A 17,972-nucleotide genomic window follows, 5' to 3' on the forward strand; every position below is an offset into this window, starting at 1 on the left:
TGACTTTTTCAACCTAAATGATTCTGTGATCTTAATAGGAGAATTTCATTGTGGCAGTGAGGATGGGAGTGATTGTCCTAGCGGTACCTGCTAGCTTGAAATAGCTACTGGCTTTCTTTTTATTATCCCTTTATTAATTTTACATAGGTAAATGGTAGCTACTTCTGTTAACAGCTCTATCTTGAAGTAGTGTTGTATCTGATACCAATGCTTTTCTTTTCAGACAAGAAATCATAGAGCAGCTGCTGTCTAATATTTTTCATAAAGAAAAAAATGAATCTGCAATAGTCAGTGCAATCCAAATACTCTTGACCTTACTTGAGACACGACGACAGACGTAAGTCTTTTATTTGGCTTAAATTATGCCTGTGTAATTTAATTAAACTACTGCTCAACATTAGCAAGTGTCTTCCGTATGCTTATGACTGAACTACTTCTGTGGTCTGTTGTGTAAGTAAAAGGAAACTAAGTGATTGCAGTTGGCATTGCTACAATTTCACCAAGTGACTGGTCTTTTCTGCAGGCCAGTTAACTGTCATGTGACAGATCAGACTAACTGCATTTCATCAATTTGTTTCTGCATACAAGGAATAGAGTAAATATGTACAGTGCAACGAATGGGTTCTAGCTTTTTAAATTCAGAGTTTTATTACAACTTCATTTTGAGAAACCGCTGAACAGATCTCTGGTACATTCAACTTGTTTGTTCAGGATAGATGAATGAAGCTCTTGATCTGCTTCAAAAGAGGAAAAAACAGCTGTAGTGTTTAATCTCAAAACTATATCAGTGATTTCAAGCACAATAAACCTAAAAATACTAGAGATGGTGTTTAGAAAAATCTTGTTCAACCATTAATTCACACTTAATTTGTATTTGTAACGTGATCTTTTTGCTGGCCGCCTCTTTTCACGTGCCTTCAGAACTGTGACACTCTCAAAATCATACCTTAAAGATGCTTTACAACTAGTTTTGATATTAATTATCAGATTTTGCTTGTGTGTGTTAGATTTGAAGGCCATATAGAGATCTGTCCTCCAGGCATGAGCAATTCAACATATTCGGTCAACAAAAGTGTTTTAGAAGCCATAAAAGCACGACTTTCATCCTTCCATGAACTCTTACTTGAGCCTCCAAAAGTAAGTGAAACCTAACTTTACCAAATTAATTGAAACAAGACTGTTGCTATGTGACTGTATCTTAGGCAGGTTATAACAACAGACAAAATGCAGTTTGACAACGTCTGGGCAAGTACCCAGCCTCCTTCCCAGCCTCTTGTGAGCTTTGCTGCTCATTAGTGTCCCTGAACCAATGTGTTGTGCTACTTGATAGGGTTTTCCAGCTTAAACTTTAATTGGCAGAATAGCCTTGAAGCAATTCATACTTTTTGAAAGCAATGAAAAGGGATTTGCTAAATATTCTTAAGGTGGGTCCTCTTCCCCCTCCCCTTGGAAATCCTGGCAGAATAGGAAACACAGACTATGGATGCTTCAGTTGTCTGGAACTTCAGCATGGCCCACGTTTCTCTAGACTTGCCCAGGACACAAGTAGACCAGCTCCACAGCATGCACCTGGCACTCTAGGCATGTTAAATTCTTTGGGCTTTTCAACTGATTTAAGCAACTTAACTGTGTCAGGCTGTTGCAAAAAGATAAATAGAAGATGTATAAATAGGGGGTTTACCTATGATCCTTTCATATTTTTCCACTCAAATTTTCACTGGCAGAATTTCAGCTGGGGTGCTGCACCCTGAACGGAGTGCCATGGTCCATAAGAAAGAAGGACCTGTGGGCCAAAGTGGAAATAAAGACCTGAGGTGTATGAAATACCAGATGTGTAGGGAGTTAAGGTGGTGTTACAGTTTATTTTAGCTGGGAGAAGATGAGACCTCAGGATTTCCAAATGCAGAAAGATAATGCAAAGAAACTCTTTTGCTTATTGCAACAATGTGGCAAGATACAGGTCTGTATTACAGTAAAAGCAGGGTCACAGAGGGTACTTGTCTAATCATCAGAAAATACTCATACTTAGCATTTGAATAAGTCATCTAGTGGAGTTAGAGTTATTGAGTCTGATCGTTTTAAGCACTAGTTAAATGACCATCCTTAGATCATTGCTTTATGTAAGGAATGGAGAAATGAGCTAGCAGGTTGTCACTTACCTTTTCTGATGCAAGGGTGGTACTGGTCAGGCAAAAGTGGCGTTCAGTGTTACAGAAGGCAGTAGTGGTCTCTTCACGAAAACCTGTTTGTGCCTTAAGATTGGAAGACATTTTCATTATGAATTCTCAGGCTCGTAGCATATTTGCTACTAGATTTTTAGCTTTTACAGTAGCTAACACAAGATTTCTCTTATTGGCTGGCACTTAGTTACGTGACATCAGTTCCAATTTGTTAACCAGCTAAAATTAGAATAAGATACTAGAGAAGCCTGTTGCTTAATGAAGTTGTTTTCAGGTATGTGAAGGTCGGGTGGTTGAGGCATTAAATATTTAGAAACTGTCTACCTAGCTGTTTTGTGTAGACTATGGCTGGCTTAACCAGGGAGAAGCACTTCCCAAGTAGTATCTCCTAATTTCAAGATTGGGTAGAATGTGCATCTACTTTGAGGTTCTGTCTGTAGTTAACCATCGGTTTTGACAATGTCACTGGTTTCATGTGGCTGTTTTTATTATTCCCTGTCTATGGAGTTAAAATAAGCTATAGTGTTCAGAACTGAAAATTGCTTTTTTGCACAGTGAAGGTAAGACTGCTGCTCAAGGATTGATTGTATTGTATTTTTAAGCACTGCTCTTACCATTGTGCATAGTAATGAGCTGTTTTTTAAAAGCTTATTTTATGTATTTTAATGGGGTCTGTTATATCCTTGTTTCATTTTCAGAAAGGTGTCATGAAGACAACTTGGGGTGTATTGGATCCACCTGTGGGAAACACGCGTTTAAACGTGATTAGATTAATATCTAGCCTTTTACAGACGAATACAAGCAGTGTGAATCAGGAGCTTATAGAGCTTAACAGCATAGGAGTAATACTGGTAAGAAGTTTATGCTGCTGCCTTTATTTTTACAGATTGTTATTAAGATCTTGTCAGTTTTTTTCTGTCACTGCAGAAAATTTGTCGTATATTTCCTACCTTAACTTTTTTGCATATCTGTGGTGTGGCTTGGCTTCTGTTGCACTGTTTAAGAACTTTTAGTATTGGGCTTTACTGTTAAATTGATAGTCTGAAGTCAACATTTTCCTCTGCTCACTGGTTTCTTTCTTATTTACACCTCTAGAAATACATGAAGTGGTTTTCTGAACAAGCTTATTTTTTCATCTGTATGTTCTCAAGTATTCAGCTGTGTTCAAGGCTTTCCTGCTGTTTTCATTCTTTTCCCAAGTTGTTCCTTTAAAACCCCTTTGTCTCTCATGTGGTACACCAAATGGTATCTCGGTACTGGCCTATAAAGGGGCAGTTATTCTTGGTAGCTCGTGTGCCTTCAAACATCTGAAAGCAAAATGTTGCACAACAAACTTTCAGTTGACTCTCTGCTTTTTGCTAATGTGGAATGTATACCTAGAGTTTTTCCTACCTCGTATTTCAACTATAGTAGGACATATTCTTTGTGTTTAGCTTGACCAAAAAAATTCAAGTATCGGTTAAAAAATTAACTATCAAAACATGAGGGAACTTACACTGCAGTTTCCGAGTACAACACATAAAGCTTCTGCTTCTAAGGCGGCGGTTGCAAACTTGAAGTATAAATATTTTCTCTGCCCTAAATTCTGTTAGTCTAAAAGCCCTTTTTCCTTTGACTAATCAATGCAGCTGCATTTGTAATATCTTCATCTCAGTTTCTCTGCACAGCTTGGGTTTGCAGGTAGCTGTTCTCATACAAGTTAGCACCTAACCTCACTGTAACTGAAGTTTTTTCTAAATGTGTTGTCCAAGGGAACGTACGTGCTATGAACACTGGCATATTCTTAAGTATATTGTTTTGTAAACTAAATCCCATGAATTTTGAACATGCTTTTCTGTTGCCGGTTTTACATACGGAGGAAAAGTTGTTACAGCCGTATAAACTTACCGGTGCTTTGTGCTGTTTGCTGAAACAGCACATGCTTTACTGTGCGTACTTAACTTAGGAAAAGCAGGTATCTAGTTCTGGTAGAGTATCTTTATGGGAGGATGTCATTAGAAGGAAAACTGAAGATCTTTAGCTGGTTTTTGAATGAGACTTAAATTATTTAATACTGTTCCAATCACTGCACTCATTTCCATAACTAATTTCATTTTACCAGTGACAGCAATCATTTGAATTTTGCAGTAAGTAGTCTAAAAACTCAACATAAAGCTTAAAAAAAAGTCTTCACTATGTTTAAAAGGAAAAACGTGGAGAACTGGGAACATGACTAAATGACTAAACATATCCAAACTCAGTATTTTTTCTCTACTGTGTAAGGCATTTAATCTTAAACTGCAGCTAGATTATCTGGGGTAGCATTCTGTAATAGAATAAAGTTAGTAGATGACTAGTTCAAAACAGGTCAATACGACTTTGTAAGGAATCTCACTGAAATGAGGAGCACAGTATAATGGTATTGTAGATGCTAGAAGGTAAAGTGGAAAAAGAAACATGTTAAGGGCTACTGAGGTCATAAATAACCCTTCTGACTCTGGGACCCTCTGGGCTGTAGCTGGCGGAAAGAGTGGAAGTGGGGAGTGTCGTTCCTCCCTTTGTCCTTTGAAAGTGTGTTATTGTTTACCCCCAGGATAAATTCAGTTACAGCTGAGTTCTTGTTCTGATCCAGTATGATGGTGTGGTGCTTGTGTTCAGATAACAGCCAGCACAAGAACTAACTTTTTTGTAGGTCACAAATTTTTCTTGCACAGTAATAATTATTGTAAAACTCAAAGAATTTATTCTAGCGTAGTCATTCAGATAACTTGTTGGGGTGAGTCTACTGGTTATGTTTAATGAAACATCCTTGGTTTCTGTAAACCTTGTTGAATTTGTTTTTCAGGACATGTTCTTTAAGTATACATGGAACAACTTTTTGCATACTCAAGTAGAAATCTGTATTGCATTGATTCTTGCAAGTCCTCTTGAAAGCACAGAAAATGGCACAATTACAGATCAGGATTCCACTGGGGACAATCTCTTACTGAAACATGTAAGTTGTGGGGTTTTTGGGAATCTCCTGAGTTTTTCTGTGTTCAGGCTATCGTAGCAGTTACTCTTACATAAAGTATACCCCAATTTTACTTGAGTTACGTGTATGATGAACAAGAATATTTTTTTTTTTTAAATGTTAGTTCAGGGTGTTCAATCTGAAAGTGCCATAGAATAGAGTTTTGTTGTCCCAAAGTGAGCATGCGTGCAGAGCTGCAAGTATTTAGTTTCCTTGAAGTTGTTCCTCTTAAGTATTAAAATTGCATTGTTAAGAATTAAAATTGCTATTTCAATAGCGTCATGCTTCTACAACTCGGCAGCTATAAGGAGAAGTAGAATTAATATAGGTTTAGCTTTTAGGTTTTTGGTTGGGATCTGACTGCCTCTTCTGAACTTTAAACCCTTTAATAATGAAAGGACTTATCCTGAACCTGGAACTGGTTGTCTTGTAAGACTTTAGTATTTGTTAGAATCAATTGTAAAATGAGTAAGTGTTCCACTTTACTGCTGCTAAGCATATTTTGCTTCTTTGACAGCTCTTCCTTAAGTGCCAATTAATAGAACGAATACTTGAAGCATGGGAGATGAATGAGAAGAAACAGTGAGTAACTAGTTTTCTCATTCCCTGCAATTACCTGCATAAGACTTGAATTGTAAATGAATGTATGGCCAATTCGTAACTCATCTGACCAGTCCTAAAAACACATCTATGTTAATATTTGGATTAAAGTGCTCTCTTGTACTGCTTTTGGTAGCATTCTAATGCTTTTTCTCATGACTATTTGAGAATACAGTAGTTTGTCACTCTTGCCATGTATAAGATAGTACTGTGATCTTTGAAGTCTACCCATCATCAAGTACAGAAACATACCATAAGTTTTGAGAGGACAGGCAGTACTTCTCTCCAGTAAGCAACTGAAAACTTAGGAACACATCAAGGCATGTTACGTACTGGGGAGCAGCAGACTCCTAAGTAGTAAAAGCCAAGTCCGCAGCACGGACTAACTTTTTAAAGTGTGTGTGTTTGTGAAAGGATGGAAATTTCAGAAGCTAACATTACCTGTATTCACAACAAGAGCAAAAAAAAAAAGTCAGTCTTCACCTGGGGTGGTAAAACAGCTTTCAGAAAGCTCCTTTGGCTCAGGAGATACTGAACCCTAAATGTTAGCTCTGACCTGTCAAAATACTGAGTTAGGTGACTTGAGATAGTGTTGCTGGTTTGCTAGTGTGTTATTTGAGACAGTTCTACTCCCCAGAATACTCCTCTTCCTATTTGTTGTGAATCAGGTAGTAAATATGTGGCTAATGTAACTGACCTGAAAATAAGAGTGTTGAGGTAGGTGAAGAGGATGCTATGAAGAAAGGGAATGTGACTTAATTTATTAACTATAGAAAACATGTGTTCCCAAATGTGTTCTATCATATTCTCCTGAGGTTAGAGAACTGCCAAGTTTAACAGGATCTAGACTCTCATAGGAGAGAAGTATGGAAGGCTATTTCCGTAGATCCAACCTAAAACTGTTCTTTGGTTGGATAAGAATGTTCTTGATCAAGTGCTTATTATATGGGTGAATTAGACATTTAGTGTCACATTTGCAAATACTAATAGGGAAAATATTGTAGTAAACCTCAGATTGTTTCTCGCCAATAAAAATCAATTCTTTCCAGATAAAAGCACAATCAGGCTAAGTAATTCACCCCTTAATCCAATTTTTTGTGGGTATGACTCCAAATATAAAAGATAAGGCTTTAAGATAAAAATATTTTTACCTTAGCTGCTTCAGGAAATGGAGTTTTCTAAAATGCTTTCTGCTGGTAAAAAGCTGTTTGATTCAGTGGGATTAATAAGCGTTTGCTAACAGAGGATACAATCATATTCTAGACTTTCTGGCTAGGCAGTGACTATTCAGTCCGCTTTGTCAAATACAAATGTTCTTTATGGTATATCCTGTATTAGAAATAACCTTTGCCATCATCATGTGTTGCTTGTTTTGAATGGACTTGTTGCTTAAGCAGTCAAGGAAACAAGACTGGAATCTCTTTGTCAATTTGTTCCTGTGAGCAATGTGATACAGTTTCATTCGTGACATCTGGCATTGATATAATTTCAGTTACCTCTGTGTGATGATGATGGTGGTGGTGGTGGAAGATCAAGTAATGTGATTTGTGTTTGCATAGCATAAGCTACTTGCTGAACTGCTGCCAATTTACAAAAAACTCAGTCATGGGGTTTTTGTCTAGCCAATTGAGTGGGTCTTACTTTATTTTGCGCTTTTTATATAAAATAAGATAAAAACCTTGAAAAGCTGACACGCAAATATCTGGTTAACTTGCAGCTAAATGCTAGAAATTCAGTTCAGGTTGGAGCTCTCACTTTAGCTCTTTGGTCAGATCTAGAACAGTTCCAGTTGATCGTAGCAACTCTAAGTACTCTAAAAACTGGTAGCTCCTGTTTCTACAAAGCAGTTCTGTTACATCTTTGTATGCAAGAAAAAAAAAAAAATCTTTGAATTGCCTTGTAATTGTATCTTTGGTGTTCACTTAAATGTCACTCCTAAACGTCAGGAAAGCAATGATCCTAACTTAAATTTCAGTTGTTCATGCCATTTCAGCTCTGTATGCTAAATGTAATGTTAAGAAACTCTGCAATAGTAGAGTGTGCTTAGGATTTAAGAATTTAACTTTTGATCATATACTCAAAGCTCTGAGAGACCATTCAGTGTAATTTGAGTTTTGAGAAATGCTCTCAGCAACAAAAATTTCCTAAAAATTGTGGATCTGTTAATTTTGTCATTATCTTGGTAATGCTGTATGCTTTTCTTTCTACCCACACACACAAATGTGAAAGCAGAAATAACCTGTTCAGAAACTCTGCACTTCCTTCTTGGTAGTTTACATGCTTGTTAAGTCTTTGAAGCTGGCTCAATGTAGCCAAACCAGTTGGATTCTTAAATTCTTGAGTATTTTTGTGAACCTTTTGGTTTTAGGATGCAAGTGTTCTGCTTAAGAACACCTACTCTATTCGTCTTCTCTAACTTCTTGACTCTGGTAGGTTTTATAACGAAATATGATAGCACAGTTGCTCTGAGTGCAGGCAGTTAAATTCCTTTTTTCTTGCAGGGCTGAAGGAGGAAGACGGCATGGCTATATGGGTCATCTGACAAGGATAGCAAACTGTATTGTGCATAGTACAGATAAGGGGCCAAACAGTACACTAGTACAACAGCTCATTAAAGGTAATCTTAATGGTCTTAAGTTTGCCTAATGGCTTTCTTTACCAAATTCTGAGGAAATGAATTTGCAGAAAGTTCAGTAAAGGCCAGTGTGAGGTCTTGCACCTAGGGAGGAACAAACTTATGCAGTAAGACTAGGGGTGGTGACCCGCAGGAAGGCAGTTCTGCAGAGAAAGGCTGGGAGTTCTGGTGGGCAGCAAGTTGCCCATGGGCCAGCAGGGCATGCCCATGTGGCCAAGGTGGCCAGTGGGATCCTGAGGGGCATCAGGAGCGTGGCCAGCAGGTCGAGGGGGGTGATCCTCCCCCTCTACTCTCCCCTGGTGAGGCCACATCTGGGGTGCCACATCCAGTGCTGGGCCTCCGCAGTTCCAGAGGGACAGGGAACTGCTGGAGAGGGGCTGGCAGAGGCTGCAGAGATGAGGGGATGGAGCATCTCCCTTATGGTGAAGGGCTGGAGGGAGTGTCATGGTTTAACCCCAGCTGGCAACCAAGCACCACGCAGCCACTTGCTCACACCACCCCACCCCCTCGCCCAGAGGGGTGGAAAGGAGGATTGGAAAGCAAAGTAAAACTCAGGGGTTGAGATAAGAACAATTTAATAGGTAGAGCAAAACCCACACACACAAGCAAAGCAAGAAATTCATTCCCTACCTCCCACGGGCAGGCAGGTGTTCAGCCATCCCCAGGGCAGCAGGGCTCCATCATGCGTAACGGTTACTCGGGAAGACAAAGGCCATAATGCCAGATGTCTCCCCCTTCCTCCTTCCCCCAGTTCATATACTCAGCATGATGTCATATGGTGTGGAATATCCCTTTGGCTAGTCTGGGTCAGCTGTCCTGGCTGTATCCCCTCCTAATTTCTTGTGCCCCCCAGCCCTCTGGCTGGCAGGGCCCAAGAAACTGGAAAGTCCTTCATTTAGTATAAACACCACCCAGCAACAACCAAAAACATCAGTGTGCTATCAACGTTGTTCTCACATCAAAGCCAAAACACGACACTGCACCAGCTACTAAGAATAAAATAATCTCTTTCCCAGCTGAAAGCAGGACAGAGCGCTGGGCCTGCCCGACCTGGGGAAGGGAAGGCTGAGAGGGGATCTCATCGATGCACACACATCTCTCCAGGGCGAGTGCTGAGAGGACAGGGCCAGGCTCTTTGCAGTGGTGCCCAGCAATAGGATGAGGGGCAGTGGGCACAGACTGAAACACAAGAAGTTCCTTCTGAATCAGAGGAAAAAATTCTTTACCTTGTGGGTGATGGAGCACTGAAACAGGCTGCCTGGAGAGGCTGTGGAGTCTCCTTCCCTGGAGACATTCAAAACCTGCCTAGATGTGACTCTGTAGCCTGCTCTAGGTGAATCTGCCTTAGCAGGGGGCTTGGGCTAGGCTATCTCCAGAGGTCCCTTCCAACCCTGACCATTTGTGGTTCTGCAAATCAAACTTAAATTAAAAAGTAGCTGTTGGATAAAAGAAGAAAATATTATTGATGTATTCAATTTAAAACCTACCATCCTTAAACCTTTGCTGAAGTCTCTCTGAAATAAATGTGAAAAGATAGATACCTGCTTAATTTGGACTTGTTTGGTAGATGGAGTAATCATGGATTTAGGAGGGATGTGCATGCTCTTTGCAGTACTTCTGGTAGAGCAGAAGAGAACAATTAAAAATTAAGTGGTGCTCTGTTGTCAATAGTATCAAATTGGGATTTTTTTGTTTCCTGTGCTAGAGCTTCCTGAGGAGGTCAGAGAGCGATGGGAGACATTCTGCACAAGCTCGTTAGGAGAGACTAACAAGAGGAATACAGTGGACCTGGTAAGTAGTAATGGGTAAGGTAGCAAAATTGTTGCAGTTTACTTGGGCCCTTGTTTCTCGTCAGCAGCACAACCAGTCTTCCCAACTACGATGTACTTGTGTTAGTAGGTGCGTCTAGCTGCTGAGCTATGGAACTAGAAATTCTTTAGTTTACACTTCAGCTAAAGCCATATCATTAATATCTTGTACGGGAATCTTGCAGTAGTTCAGTTTGTATAGCTCATCCCAGATGATCATCAAGAAGGAAGATTTCTTTGCAACCTCAAGTTGGTGTCTTTGAAAGCTCCTGTCTGCTTGAAAACTACAAACTAAAACTACAGGAGGTGGTGTTAGTTGCTCTATCTACTGCATGTAAATAAGCATATATGTTTAATGGGAGAATGCTACCTGCATCCCACTGCACGTGTTACTGACGTTGCCTAAGTAACTTCGTGGGCTTTTGTAGTGCACATGTGCTATTTCTCCTGCACACAGCAGTAGTGGTAATAGTTACGGAAAAGAAGCTTTAAACTTAAGTGGAAGTATAAAGAGGTTTTGTGCAATCATGAGCAACATGCAGTTTAAGAGTAATCACTGGGAGACTTTAATAAGCAGAGACTGTTTCCAATGTCAAGGACAGTTAATGAATTTTAATACACCTGTCTTCTCCAGGAATGCTTTGCACATGGCTTCATTAGCTTCATTCCTGTATTAATTGGGTTGTAAGGCTGATAGATGGTTAAATTTACTATTTCAACATAATATAGCAACTGGAACATAGTGCTAACATGATGTGTGTGGCAACAGAAGTGATAGGAGATTAATCTGGAACTGTGCAACTTGTGGGCAAGACCAAATCATGTACAAATAGTAGTTTTTCCATGAGGCTCTGAATGCAAATTTGTTCATAGTGCTTGCACAATAGTGTGTTACTCTTGTTAGAAACTACTTCTTGGTCAAGACCAAGAGAAGAGTCATCTAAAGAGGTGGAATTTTAAGGTGATTTTTAACTTTATAAGATAATTAGCTCTCTAGATACACGGTCATTTACTTGGATGTACTTGATGTAACAACAGTAAAAACTTCATTTAAAACATCTCCAAACTCAACAATACTCAGATGAATAGAAATAAGGATTATTAAAACAAATTCTTATATCTAAAATGCCATCTGGAAAATACTGTGTCTTTGAATATCTAAACATATAGACTTTGTTCCTGCTTGCATGATCAAGTCTCATGAGCCTTGGATTAGTAGAATGATAAACAGTAGTGGGTAGTACAGTGCGGCGTAGGAGATACTAAAAGACAGATCTCTTGGAAAACTCAGCTTGTTGTTTTACTGAGTCAAGTTTAAGTTATGGTTATTGTATGGATGTGTCCTGAAAGCATAACCCCACAGTACTTGCAGTTATACTGTCCCATATTTTCTTACTTTTGATCTGTGCTTTGGTCTCCACAGACTTGTTCTCTCCATCTGAAAACCTGGACAGTTTGGTATGTTGGAGAGTTTGAGCTCTTCTGTAAGCTGATGAAAGCATCCTGGGTTAAAACAGCTTACCAGAACTAGTGTTTATACCTGAAAAACTATATACCTTTTTTAAAGTGTGGGTGTTCAATGTCACCAGCACAAGATCCTAAGCACACCTTTCTTAATATATGGCTAATCCATAGAAAATTTATTGCTGGGTAGATGAGCAGACTTATTTACGTGGTTCATGGTTTTTCTGTCCTAAGCAAGCTGCTGTTGAGCAGAATCTAGTCATGGGTGACAAAATAGTTGAGCGCCCGGTTCCTGATCTGAATGACAGAACTGTGGTTTACTGTTAGACTTTATCATCTTCAGTCAACTTACTGGATTTGCTAAGCTGAGATGATCTGGTCTTTACGTGTATGCATACTCTTAGGATGTGAAGGTCATTAAAAAAATGTAAATAAGTTAGCTGTGTGAAGGCTGTGGAAATAACTGATCTTGTGAGTACTTCCAATGCTTCAGTCATTTGGTGCTCAACAAAGCTCTTTTACTGTAACAGAGCAAGGTGTGGGTCCTGGGCTCTCATGTGTAATTGAACTGCTGCTGCCATGAGACTATTCTTTGTCAGTTTTACATCAGGGATGTTGATTGTAAATCTGTCAACACTCTTCCTTTCATTCTCTTTCTCCTTTTCTGTCTTTCAAAAACGTTCTTGGTATGTTTTGTAAAACAACATTCACGGCAGACTTGGAGGTAAGCATGTAGCAGAACTATCTCAGTTTACCCAATACACTTTAGAGACTTCACAGGAAGTTTATTTTTGTTTTTATACTGCTAATTGTCCTTTTGGTAGAAGGCAGGCAGTACTTGGCTAAGCTTTACCCGCTTACACTTACCTAGCTGAAGATTAAACAAGTGTGGAGTTCATTTTCTCTTTAGACAGGGCGCATTAATGATGCTAGTACTGTGAAGAATGCTATACAATTTATGTTAGATTTGTACAGGAGACTTTATGACTTCAGATGTATCTTTGTGCCATCCTTCCAATACTAGTAATGATATTAAATGTTCATGAGGTATACTTAAAGACCAGGTGAGGATAATAAGCCGCCACTAAGTGTAAAAGTAAGTCTAGAGGACTAATCATTCACGGTTGCCTTAAAAATCACCATGTAGTTCCTTTCTCTTCAGAAGATTCTTCTCAGTGTTACCAGGAAATGAGGCAAAAAAGCCACATATTAGAATGAATTATTTGTGACAAGTGCCTGTGCCATGTGTGGGTGTTCCAAAGCAGCTGCTCTCAATAGGGAGAGCTTTAAGTAAAGACCTAATTGCTGCAATTTTCAGTGGTCACTCCCTTCCCTGGCACAATTCTGCTATTTATTAGGGAGGAGTAGTGCTAGTTCCTCCTTCCAGGTTTATGCTTAAACTACAGCAGCTGTCAGAAAACAAGAGCAGTTACTTGGGCCTTGTGTCCTGTTGGCTCCGAGACAGAGAGTTTGGGGCGGAAGATGCTATGTCTAGTTAAGAGTCCTGGGCTTGTTTCTGGTACAGCAGTAAGGGCAGGATTTCTACTGAGGATTAACCTGTTCTTTAGTAGTAACTAAAGCTAAATAATTTTGGGTTTGGGTGTCTTTTTCCCAACAAGTTGTAGTTGTAAATGATTAAGTATATTAACTTCTGTTGTTTCAAACTATGCCCACATGAAAGGGGGTGGTGTGTAGGGCTGCGCGGGCTGTGGTACGGAGTGTGGAGTGCCTTGTAGCTACAAGGCATTCCATAGTTACGTCAAAGCATTGTTGTGGCTTAACCCCAGCCAGCAACCAAGCACCACGCATCCACTTGCTCACTCCCCCTCACCCAGAGGGTGGAAAGGAGGATTGGAAAGCAATGTAAAACTCAGGGGTTGAGATAAGAACAATTTAATAGGTAGAGCAAAACCCACACACACAAGCAAAGCAAGGAATTCATTCCCTACCTCCCACGGGCAGGCAGGTGTTCAGCCATCCCCAGGGCAGCAGGGCTCCATCATGCGTAACGGTTACTCGGGAAGACAAAGGCCATAATGCCAGATGTCTCCCCCTTCCTCCTTCTTCCCCCAGTTCATATACTCAGCATGATGTCATATGGTGTGGAATATCCCTTTGGCTAGTCTGGGTCAGCTGTCCTGGCTGTGTCCCCTCCTAATTTCTTGTGCCCCCCAGCCCTCTGGCTGGCAGGGCCCAAGAAACTGGAAAGTCCTTCATTTAGTATAAACACCACCCAGCAACAACCAAAACCATCAGTGTGCTATCAACGTTGTTCTCGCATCAAAGCCAAAACACAGCACTGCATCAGCTACGAAGAATAAAATAATCTCTTTCCCAGCTGAAAGCAGGACAAGCATGCAGGCTTTGTGAGAATGCTTTCATAAATATACAGTGAGTTACAGTGAGCACACTAACCTTCAATGGAGTTGGTCTGTCATTTGAGATACATTATCTGATGTCTTCCATCAGTATGTCATTGGACTTCTCCAGACTCAACAAGCCCAGAGAGAGAATTTGGTTTATTACTATTTTTCCCACTTACTGACAGCTTTAGTGTTAATGGGTCAGGTTTCCTTCAGAAATTCAGTAACTTTAAGTCGGGGCACTTCTGGTATGCAAAGTGCAGTGCAGGACTGAGTGGTAGATGTACAAGAATAAAACAGTTCCAGTTATTTTTTTTTAACTGTTACACTAACAAAAGAAAAAGCATAAAAGCACAACATACCTGAGGTAACGGCTTTAATTTCTCTTGCACATGCGTCCTGACTGTAGCATAGAAATGTGGCAGTCTTGTATGAAGCCTTATATGCGTTTCTGTACTCCTTTTGTATAGACTTTTTTAAGAAAACACAAGGAATTCACGAACTGCTTGACTTGACTTGAGAATATGTAACATGGAGTTGTAGGAGTGTGTAGAATAATGCAATATATTATCGTACAGTAAAAATTGTCATTTGTAGGTTTGCTTTATACTAGTGATCCTTCATAGAATAGGTCTTAACAGTAGCAACAGCTGACCCTTATTTAGCTAATTGCTGTCTCAGGTAAAATTACTTTGGAGTGCTGTATTGATTGAAGATGAGTACTTCCAAGAGCACGTTGCTTAGATGGTAGTCACTGAACAAACTAGTGCCACTAGTTCTATGTCAGATAATAAAATAAAAAAAAAAAATCTTCTTTCAAGCTAATGTTTTAAACAGCAGTTGCTGTGGCAACAACTCCATGTTTGTTTCCGCAAGTACACATTGGTTATGGATTTCTGAAGTTTAATTCTTTTGTGTTTTTGTAAATCCTGTAGATACCTTAGACAGTTTTCCTTGAATTTTTTAATATATTTTATATATGGGAAAGGAGGAGGATCTCTGTAAATAACATAGTGTTTTCGTGACAACTGATTCGCTTGCTGTTTGATATATTCAATGCAGTACAAAGACATGACATGAGTTTAGTCTCATGTTGTTTGAGACAACTGTCAGCTGTAAGACTGGCTTTTCTGTGTTAAATAGTCATTTTGCAGTGGCCAAAAGCCTTGGCTTTTTTGGGGTATCTAATGCTCGTGCATATGTTAATGCTATTGAAATACTCCAGGGAATTTTATGTGGTATAGCAGTTGGGGAAATCTAAAAATAAATCAGTTTCTTGTTTTGATATGAAACTGAAGATCCAGGCAGATAATACCAGTACACTCATCATATACTATGCAAATGACTGAATTCCTTTGTATAGGTTACTACCTGCCACATTCATTCTTCCAGTGATGATGAAATTGACTTTAAAGAAACTGGCTTCTCACAGGATTCTTCTTTGCAGCAGGTGAGTTGAATTCTTTAAACAGCATAATTTACTTTTTCTGTACGTATAAATACAATTTTTTTAAAAAAAGCAGCGGAGCTTATATTTCCATGACAAGCAAATACAAACCTAGAAATTTTAGAATGAAACTTAGGCGTGTGCATGCACACAACTGTCTTATCAAACCCACAGGTATGGCTTTTTAATGAGTCATGATATCTTGGTGTGCCGTCCAGTTTTTGGTCTTCAATCATTCTGTGTATGTAGAACTCTACTCACCATACCCAAGAGCATGTTTTATGTGCCAGATGTCTGACTAAGTTGAACGCAGTTTCTGTGTTAACTTTAGCTCTTACTAGATACTGCGTTTGAAATGGTGGCTTCTAATTGTGTTCTCTGGCAAGTGTGAATTGCTGTGAAAGCAAATAAGAGTTTGTTTGGTTTTGCTAATAGATTTTTTTTTTAATGTTGACCCTTATTTTGATGAGGAAACAAGGATGATTTGTTATTTATAGTTTTTGGCAAAATAACAAATTCTACGGCTGTCACAACAATACATAGAGCTAAGTATGGTCCTGTGATGGGTTGTACCCAGCAGTTCAAATGTTTTTAACTTTATAGACCCTTAATACCTGACAAGTGTGCATAGCCAGATCTTCCTGAAATAAACTTCCAATGAACTTGGTCACTTATTTTTAAATTCAGTATATGCTTTTGACAACTCATTTGTGAGTGTTTCGAAGATAAGATAATTATCAATTGGTTTAATGAGAGAAAAAAAGTGAATGTCTAGAGAATTTTCAGATCAACCAGACTGAAACCTTCAGTCAAAGCTGTGTCCACCTTGACATTTCAGTGCTTTCATAGCTGACTAATTGATAACGATACAGTGTTTAAATCACTATGGTATTAGAATATTTTTGCAGTGACTGATTATGGCGATCATTGGTGCCATTTTAAAGAACAGTGACAGCATCTCTGTAATAGTACTGTCCTACCTGCAATATGTGCATCTTCTAGTTCTTTCACTGGTGGTGGAAGTGGGAGCCATGCAGCACAAGACTGCCAGTAGATCGCTTATACAGAACACATTATTTACCTGGGTTATTAAAACCCTGATAAATCTTTCAGCTCACACACTAGATAGTCTAAGACTGGCTTTGTTACTTTATGCATCTTCTATAGCTCTTACTTACAGTAATTGCTTGTTGAAGTTGAAAATGTGGGTGGTGGCTTAAGTTCTAAGAATATGATGCATTTCTATCTGATTCAGTGATTTTGTGCATGTAAAGTACACCTGAATACAAACTCTAAGTTGGGTGCTATCTAGTAGCAGCTCTAGTGAGAAAGTAAGATCTTTAAATATCTCTGCTCTTCTAATGCATCCCCCCCCTTAGTGACCTGCTGTGCTTAGGCGATCCCTGGGTACTTGATCTGTAGAAATGTGGTTTAGTGCTGTTTCTTTCGAGTTTGTCACAATTTTTTTAATCTTTTTGTTATTTCACTAGCTTAGCTTGGGGAAAAAATACCTTTTAAAGTAATCTTGTGAGGAAAGCATACTAGACAAGATAAATCACTTGGAGGGAATGCTTTGAAGTTACTCAAAGCATTCTCCAGCTGCACAGTTTTAATTCATAAAGGTGTCTCTGGCTTCAGCTAGAATACCCTGTTCTAGATCAATAGTTAAAGAAGGGAACAGAGTTATTTTCCAAAGGTAGAGGGTGGACCCATTAGGAATTCGGAGGAGGGAGGAAAATATTAAGGAACCTATTCCTCTTTGATTTATTTTTGCCAAATTTAATTCTGCTTGCACTATGACTACTTTCTTCTGGCACCCAAATACAGTTCAATATTATGTTCTTCTAATGAAGACCCTTTGTTCCAGAAGGGAAAATTTCTTTTCCCCCAGCCTTTTTCACAGAAATGCTTCTTATGAAAGTTTGAGTAACACTTCAAAACTGAAACGTTTTGAAAAAGTGTTCTGTCACCTGGGCCTGGGTTGTAAGGTTTCTTGTGCCAGCAGTACTTAATCTGCTCTCTTGCTGTGGCTCTGGAAACTTTCCCTTCGGGAAGGCATTGTTTCGTTCTCTGCCAGCTTAGTACCACCTTTTGTCTCTTTAAGCATGCTGGAAGTACTAGAGACTGGCATAAAACTGTCTAGGGTCTGAGATATGCTAGCAATTTAACTGCATTTTATATACTTTTTGCAGAAAATGTTGAGGTAGAGATAAGATTTCACACTAGTTTCATAACTAGCTGATGTCACAAACCTCCTGTCTTTTCTGTTTATTTTGGTAAGTGGTGTTCTTAATGGTTGCACCTTTTGTAAAACAGGAGGAGTCTGTTTACTTCAGTTTTTTTCTTTTCATGAAACTAATTCACTAATGTCTTTCAGTCGCATCTGCATTTTAATATCTGTAATAGTGGAAATACTTTACAGGAAAGGAGAGCTCGGTAGCCGTTGTAAAGCAGAGTAATTGTTTCATAGGGAGGAAAGTCAG

The 17,972-nt window shown here is 39.1% G+C and overlaps 1 protein-coding gene across 15 annotated transcripts in view; it reads left to right on the forward strand.

Annotated features, from left to right (window-relative positions):
* Positions 1 to 17,972, forward strand: part of PPP6R3 (protein phosphatase 6 regulatory subunit 3) — a 64,197-nt gene that overhangs the window by 28,068 nt on the left and 18,157 nt on the right. For all 15 annotated transcript variants that reach the window (XM_040609033.1, XM_040609043.1, XM_040609034.1 and 12 more), the window contains 8 exons: positions 224 to 337; positions 1,008 to 1,137; positions 2,879 to 3,031; positions 5,005 to 5,154; positions 5,690 to 5,754; positions 8,274 to 8,389; positions 10,113 to 10,198; positions 15,406 to 15,492. In XM_040609033.1, the coding sequence (XP_040464967.1) occupies positions 224 to 337; positions 1,008 to 1,137; positions 2,879 to 3,031; positions 5,005 to 5,154; positions 5,690 to 5,754; positions 8,274 to 8,389; positions 10,113 to 10,198; positions 15,406 to 15,492 (901 nt within the window). The remainder of the gene's footprint in view (positions 1 to 223; positions 338 to 1,007; positions 1,138 to 2,878; positions 3,032 to 5,004; positions 5,155 to 5,689; positions 5,755 to 8,273; positions 8,390 to 10,112; positions 10,199 to 15,405; positions 15,493 to 17,972) is intronic.

This window comes from Falco naumanni, chromosome 10 (genome assembly GCF_017639655.2).
Source record: "Falco naumanni isolate bFalNau1 chromosome 10, bFalNau1.pat, whole genome shotgun sequence".
NCBI lineage: Eukaryota > Metazoa > Chordata > Aves > Falconiformes > Falconidae > Falco > Falco naumanni.